Source organism: Trachymyrmex cornetzi, unplaced genomic scaffold, assembly GCF_001594075.2.
Source record: "Trachymyrmex cornetzi isolate Tcor2-1 unplaced genomic scaffold, Tcor1.1 scaffold354, whole genome shotgun sequence".
Taxonomy (NCBI): domain Eukaryota; kingdom Metazoa; phylum Arthropoda; class Insecta; order Hymenoptera; family Formicidae; genus Trachymyrmex; species Trachymyrmex cornetzi.
Window position 1 is genome coordinate 188,307 of NW_017298257.1, and position 7,395 is coordinate 195,701.

General features: G+C 31.7%; 3 protein-coding genes across 4 annotated transcripts in view; 2 read left to right on the forward strand and 1 right to left on the reverse strand.

Annotated features, from left to right (window-relative positions):
- The window catches only part of LOC108763323 (A disintegrin and metalloproteinase with thrombospondin motifs 9), a 193,232-nt gene that overhangs the window by 85,099 nt on the left and 100,738 nt on the right, over positions 1–7,395 (forward strand). The gene's annotated exons all lie outside the window — the stretch shown is intronic.
- Positions 1,254–3,089, forward strand: LOC108763325 (putative nuclease HARBI1). 2 transcript variants are annotated; one of them, XM_018510831.1, is made up of 4 exons: positions 1,254–1,766; positions 1,853–2,078; positions 2,394–2,666; positions 2,751–3,089. In XM_018510831.1, exons 1-4 carry the CDS (start codon positions 1,360–1,362, stop codon positions 2,922–2,924), a joined length of 1,080 nt encoding a protein of 359 aa, XP_018366333.1. In that variant the 5' UTR covers positions 1,254–1,359; the 3' UTR covers positions 2,925–3,089. The 2 variants fall into 2 exon arrangements, with proteins under 2 accessions (XP_018366333.1, XP_018366334.1); XM_018510832.1 differs by having other exon boundaries at positions 2,888–3,089.
- On the reverse strand, positions 4,197–5,549 carry LOC108763326 (uncharacterized). Its single transcript, XM_018510833.1, has 3 exons — positions 5,264–5,549; positions 4,536–4,747; positions 4,197–4,409 (listed from the first exon to the last, which is right to left on the reverse strand). Exons 1-3 carry the CDS (start codon positions 5,421–5,423, stop codon positions 4,404–4,406), a joined length of 378 nt encoding a protein of 125 aa, XP_018366335.1. The 5' UTR covers positions 5,424–5,549; the 3' UTR covers positions 4,197–4,403.

Consider the following 7,395-nt stretch of genomic DNA (forward strand, 5'->3'; position numbering starts at 1 on the left):
TTCGACAAGTTACAACGTACTATGGCGTTTAAGGGTAAAACAAATTAACAACTGCGCGCGATTTACACGATGCGCGCTTGTGGCGACGGATAGTTCAACGCGAATTATACAGGAACGCGATCCTCCTCTTTCCGCAATCGCGATTTCGCATTTCTCCATTTCTCTACGGAGAGAATGCGATTTTCTCGAAAAGTCCTGCGTGTACAACCACCGTAATTGTACGTGGACGATGAACTGACTAAATACATAAAGTTGCCTCCGGCGAGAATGACACTCGCAAAGATCTTCATAAATAAAAGCAGCGGAGTTTTTAAAGTTAATCTGTACAAATATACTAGACTTAATACTTTCAATTCAGTTAAATGTCGCACAAACAAGTGATCTGTTTTTTCCCTCTCAAGTAAAATAAATTTCGTCTAACATTCTAATAAACTTTATTTTTCTTCAATTCATTAATCATCTAGAAGAAACTTGGTTATTTATTTCTATTCTATATAACGACTTTAAGTCGCTTCTAAAGCTCTTATCAAGAAATTACATATAGACCAAAACATTTTTTCAATTAATTGTACATTAATTTGAATCCGTTTTTTAACAAAACAATCACTAATTACAGCAATATGATCTTTTACTTATATCTAATATAATTTTTTATAAAAAACGATGTTTGACAGGGCGAATGAGAGCAGGGTAAAGTCGCCTATTATGAGATACCTTTTTTTAAAGGCTTCTAATTTATTTAATTTGTAACTTCAATTTCTACCTTCACGTTAAATTTATGGCAAATATATTTAAGTTTAATCATCAAAAGTTAGCAATCGATGATAGCTGTACTTTGTTGTATGTGAATTTTTTTATCAAAAGTACCGATTTTGATTATTCAAAAAAAGGGTTCCTAATATGTGAGATACAAACGTTTCCTTATATGATGTGTTATCTCATAACAGAAAACTAAGGAAAAAATAAAGATAAGCTTTTTATACACGCTTTTGCTATATTACATAAAAGTAGGAACAACAAATTTAAATGTTATATATATACATAATAATTATATAATTTGTCGGTATGTGCGTGCGTGCGTGCGTGCGTGCGTGCGTGCGTGCGTGCGTGCGTGCGTGCGTGTGTGTAGAGAGAGAGAGAGAAATCTCAACAATAATAGAATCGTCATTCTTAATATATCGTTCGCTAATTTGCTTTAAGATATTGAATTGTTTAAATGCTCTCATATTAACTATGAATACTGTGATCGTTCGGAAATCTACTCGTCAAGTAGAGTAAGGTTGGGTATGGGTAAACGTAAAACTCGATCAGAGTAGCACGACTTTTCGAACGCATAGGAGGTAACAATTGGTAACAACAATGTTTGAATCAGTCTGCCGAAGGCGCCGAAATAAAATATTAGTTTCTGCGGTAATAGCTGGCCGTAGATTATTAGAAATACTTTTGAATGTTATGAAAGAAATCGAAAGTGATGAAAGTGAAGATGAAGATTATGAGAAGATCTCTTTAATTGAAAATATTCAACGAATTCGAGGAAAACAACAGAAACCTGCACGTATAAGAGGTTACGTTGAACACGTAATTCCTCGTTATACCACTAAACAATTTCGACATCATTTTCGAATGACGCCTGAAACTTTTGAAAATTTGGAAAATCGTCTAGGACCAATATTATTTAATCCCGAAGCTTTAGGACGTCCAGTCATATCTGTGCGCATACAGCTTTTGTCAACAATCTGGCTTCTTAGTACACCAGATTCTTTTAGGTATATGGCACTTTTAACACTGAATGTAAAAATAACTAAACATTGATTAATATCTATCTACAATAGATACATATGCTTTTCTGTAGATCTGTGAGTGAAAAGTTTGATTTAGGCAAGTCTTCTCTGAATGACTGTGTCCGCCGTGTTGTCCAAGCTTTGAACAGTATTGGAAATGAAGTTATTAGATGGCCTATGGGTCAAAAATTGATAACTTCCAAGGAAAAATTCATGCTTATTGGAGAACATCCTATGCTTGGTGTAGTAGGAAGTATTGATGGATGCTACATATTTATAAAGAAACCAAATTTTGAGGTATTTTTACTTTTAACATTTGGCTGTGATTCAAATTATTCTGTTTTATTTGGAAAAGAAAATATATTTTGATATATTATACTTAGAATGTATAATATGTTTTGCGAGTTATCCTCGTTTCTAAATGAACATTGCACTTCACTTCTTATAGTATCAGAGTAAGAAACAGCTAGATACTAATAAGTGAACTGTAATATTCACGTAATATTGACATTCTAATAACAGATTTGGATACAGAAATAACTTGTAAAACATATAGCTTATGTATAGAAAATTTCTATGAAAGCCTTAAAAGTAAATATTAATTATTTGTAGGAAGTTGCTGTTCATTATAAGTGTAGAAAATTACAATACGCTGTAGTTTTACAGGCAGTCTGTGATGCAGATTTACGTTTCACAGATTGCTTTGCAGGTTATCCAGGATCAGTAGGAGACTATCGAATTTTCCGCAACTCAGATTTATTTAGAGAAGTTCAAAATGATCGATCTGTTTTTTTTCCCAATGGCGAGTTTGTTGTTGGTGATAAAGCATATCCTGTTTTAACATGGTGTGTTCCTCCATTTCGAAATAATGGCCATCTTACACAAGTAAGTCCTTAAGAAATAGAAACATAATTTTGCCTACACAAATATCCAAATTTTTCTACTTTCTGAATAATTCTGATTATTTAGGAACAGAAGATCTTTAATAAAGTAGTGTCACAAAAACGACAAGTTATAGAAAGAAGTTTTTGTCTCTTAAAGGGAAGATTCAGGCGATTAAAATTTTTGGACGTGTCTAGATTTGATACCATTTTTCATTATTGCAGCCTGTATCCTTCACAATATCTGCCTGGAAGGCATTGATAATGATATAGAAGAATTCATAGAAGAAGGAAGAGAATTTTATGTAGAAGAAAACAATGATGATAATGAAGATGAATTCAATAATGAAAGACATGAGTTTGACGGTGAAATTAAACGAAATTATTTATGTCTTCAAGTTTCAGGAAGACATTAAAAGTAAATCTATACAACATACTATGTTTTAATGCTATAATGTATTTTGGAAAAACTTACTTGTAATAAAGTATTTTTATTAATATAATAAAATATTTGTGCATAAATATTTCATATAGTGGACATAAAATTTCTACAATTTTTGTACATGTCTAAATTTTCTCGGATAACATTTTTTATTTTTTTAGGATTAGGATCAATATAAATCAAATAATAAGTTTGATATAAAAGGAATTTTAATTTAATTTCTTTATTATCATAAAATATACTTTTTGAATTATATTATAATATTAAGTATTAAACATATAAAAACTTATAATGAAACATACATTAAGTATTAAACATATAAAAACTTATAATCAAATTAACAAAAATGTTAACAAGTTTTGAAACCTAAAACTACTTTAAGCAGATAAACATTTCAATACGTAGATTGCCTGGTTTATTTTATCATTTAAAAAAACTAAAAAGTACAATATTTATAAGAAGCAATTGCAGAAAAAATTGCATTTGGTTACAAGTAAATTCGTAAACATAGTTATTAAATATAATATTGCATTTTATAATATATCACACATATATAATCAAATCTTGGCAGCTTAAACTTAATATAATATGTTATAGATATAACAATAAACAAAAGAAACTTTTAATTTCGCTACAATTTTAATAAATGTAATATCACATAAATATAATCTCTTTTAATTAATATAAAAATAAAACAAGAATTATTCATTCGTAGTAAAGACTACAATACAAAGAAGTCTTATTAAATCGCACATCAATATTGCAGCGAAAACAAATTAAATTAAATTAACTGTTTTTTTAAATAAAAATAAACTCACAATTTATCAATTAGTTTTTGCATTTGAGCTTCATAAAAATCAATAGCTCTATTGAAAGCATCTAACGTTTCCCTATGCCGATCCTGTCGAACTGCTTCTCTTACATTTGCATCATCTTTAAAGATTGATAACATTGAAATAGTCTCTTTCTGAAGCTTAATTTTCTTTTTTTTTTTTTGACTGATATTTTAAATTTTCTTTGTCAGAATCGGAATCAGAGTCTACAGCTGGCAAATTATTCGACTCACGAGAAGATGCAACACTTATTGGTTCAACACTTGGACTCTTTCTTAAAATTTCGTCAAGTTCGTCATAAAATTTACATGTCACTCTCGCTGCACCACTGCTTTTATCCCCCATATTATCCTTTACTTTCATGTATCCTTTCCGTATATTTTTCCATTTGTCTTCAGCTTGTTTCCAAGTATATCCAGTGAAACCGACATTTTCCAACTCTTTAACTATATTCTTCCAGACTTTTTCATTCCTAATGGTTGTACTTGTAAATTTAGAAGAACTTTTTTTCCAATGATTGATCAATTAAAAAAAGTGTAGCATCTCTTGACCACTTTGTACTATTTTTTGTAATCTGATTTAAACCTGACTTTATAACCTGTGGCTTTGACTTAAATGTAGGCATCAGAGTAGTTGATTTGGATGTAACAGACATCGAGGCAGTTAATGATTTGGATGTAGTAGGCATCGAAATAGTTAATGATTCAGATGTAGTAGATAAAGCTGATGAATCAGATAATGTAGACATAGGAAGAATTTCCAATAATATAAGATTATTTGGAGTCGCTTGACATGCACAAACTGAATTATCTGTAACAAAACAAGAATTGTAGCCTGAGTTGTAGTTCATTTTATAATCTCAACAAATATAATTGCTATATTAACATTATATATAAACACTATATATTACATAAACACTGTAATAGTCTTATGTATATGTTATATAGCAGTTGTATTCATGATATCTCTTAAAGAGTGTAAGGCATGACTTCCTAAATACAATTAAGTTATTAAAAAGTTTGTGGCTTGAGAAACATCTAAAAAGTTAAGCAAAAATATTGAACTTTAAGTAAATATATCATATTCATGCACAATTTTTTAGATGTTTCCTATATTCGCCTCGGATTTTTTATTAACGTTATCATATTCAGAAGGTTAGAATATATCAAAAAGGAAACTCTATTCTTTTTATTTACTTCACCTTCATGGGCAGAAATCGGTCTCTTTTTAACATTTTCTTTTCTAAATTCAAATGTAATTAAATACATACAAAAATATAACCTAATATTCAGAATGACTACAGAAAATAAAAAAATTTGTACTTACCGAATTGATCGATTAATAGGAGAATATTATTTTCAATAATTAGATCTCCATTTTCCAAACGATATGGAACGTGACGACCCACAATTGGATCAACGAGAGATGCTACGGTAGTAGCATCTTTCGTTGATGTCCATCCTTCGTTTTGTTCCATCCTGTCCATATTACTTCCCGCTAAAATAGTGGGATTTACTCTGTTAACCTCTGAAAATTCAGAGGTTGAAAAAGTTACTCTAGAGTACAACCCAATGACTTTACTCGATATTTCCGAACGCAATTGGTAAGTCAGTTTTGTACGACCCGAGTTAATTTCCGAACAGCGGTAAGATTTCTACTCCGAGTAGGATTTCCGAACGCACCCCTCTTAAGAGTAGAAACAGGAGAGTTCTCTGGCGTGGTGGGGGTGAGTCAAAAAACGTCCGCAGCTATTCACACGATGTGCAGTGGCACTGCGCATTGTGTGAAAGTTTGCGCATGCGCAAACATTGACAGAGACTATTCAAGATACATTTCTTCAGGTTACATTTCATCAATACATACCTCACAAAATTTGAATACTGTTCTTCGATTTTCTTTATCTCCAGGATCGAAGTCACAATTTCGAACACAACACACTCGCTCGATCATCGTAACTCACATCGGATTAAATTTTTACACGTTTTATATTCAGTCCAAGATTCAATCGAAAGACAAGTGGAAACAAAGTTTGTTTTAAAAAAATTTTGATTAAGGTACGTTAACATGCGCAGTCACGAATTGAAAAAGAAACGACTATATAGAGCGACAGAGAGGATTAATGAAGCGCAAGAGTGGGGGAAGTTATCCACTGCCACTTTTTGCCTCATCCGCTCTAACGCTATTGGCACGGAGTTGACTCTTCTATTTCTAATCTTCTTGACTGTGATTATATTTCAGGGCTCGTCCTCGACGATTGACAATGTAGTACCGTCTTCTCTCCCTCGTGGCGCCACAAGCTTCACAGCAGCCCTCAGACACGACCACTTTTAGCATGGCTACTTAATGTCCAAAGGCCGCCAAGCGACACTGGCAATAACGTATATATATGTACATACGTTCCGCTTGTTTCATTGTTTGTTGTAACATTATTTTAATGTTATTTTAATGCTCTGACCTGAAATAACATTATTTTAACGTTATTTCAACGTCCTGTGCTGCATGTGATATATTATGTGTTGCATGAATGTTGCCAGCGCCGCGTAGCGGCCTTTGAACATTAAGTAGTCATGCTAAAAGCCATGCTAACATGGATCTTGTCAGGGGGCTGCTTCAGAGTAACTATTTTTCTTTCCCTTCCCCATCATGCTCTATGCTTTCATGCTTCATAACGTTTTCTGTGCTTGAAGGAGTCACGACTGAGAAATACTGTGGTTAGAAAAAGCTATAATGTGAAAAAGAAGTGCGAAAGACGCGGAATTAGAGACCATGGTAAAAGTAACAAGGTGTGTTATTGCGCAGGTATTCTTGTACATTTTTGCTGGCCAATGAGAGAGCGACACTGAACTCAGTCATCTTGGGCAATTCAAATGCATATAATAAGGGAAGATTCATGCAAAGAAAGTAGAATGACTACAGTGAATAAATGTTACAAAAAAAGATATATTTTTTTATATATAGATGGTATAATTAGACTCAGTTGAATAAATCTATGTATGTGAGGCATTCTTTTACAAACCGAACACTTTTTTTTCGACATTTTTAAATCGCTTCAAATTTTTTTTTACCAATTGTAAGTAAAATAAAGCAAAAATAAGCGAACACGTGTATCGGGATTTTTTTTTTATTTATTTTCGAAGAAATAGCGATTTTTAATTTTGAGTTTTGCATTTTATGGTAATTTTCAAGTCGTCGTATCTACGTCATTTTTTATAGTAGAACAATTTTCTTTTCCATTTCAAACGCTATTACATCAACTTTTTGATGAAATTATGTTCCTAACCTCAACTTTAAAAAAAAAACTTTTTTCTGCAAATTAAATCTTAAAAGTTAATTTTGACCATGGCACCCGGAGTTAATTTATTTTTTACAAATACTATCGGATTCCTCGGAAAATTTACTAAAAAATATGAAAATTTCAGAATGGCGTTTTTAAAACTCGCCTGGGAATTAATTAAATA

Excerpts from the sequence above, each read along its gene's own strand:
- LOC108763325 (XM_018510831.1), top strand. The coding sequence starts at position 1,360 with ATGTTTGAATCAGTCTGCCGAAGGCGCCGAAATAAAATATTAGTTTCT. Across the intron at positions 1,767-1,852 it reads AGTACACCAGATTCTTTTAG|ATCTGTGAGTGAAAAGTTTG; the intron begins GTATATGGCACT and ends GCTTTTCTGTAG. Across the intron at positions 2,079-2,393 it reads TAAAGAAACCAAATTTTGAG|GAAGTTGCTGTTCATTATAA; the intron begins GTATTTTTACTT and ends AATTATTTGTAG.
- LOC108763326 (XM_018510833.1), bottom strand. The coding sequence starts at position 5,423 with ATGGACAGGATGGAACAAAACGAAGGATGGACATCAACGAAAGATGCT. Across the intron at positions 4,748-5,263 it reads CCTATTAATCGATCAATTCG|ATAATTCAGTTTGTGCATGT; the intron begins GTAAGTACAAAT and ends GTTTTGTTACAG.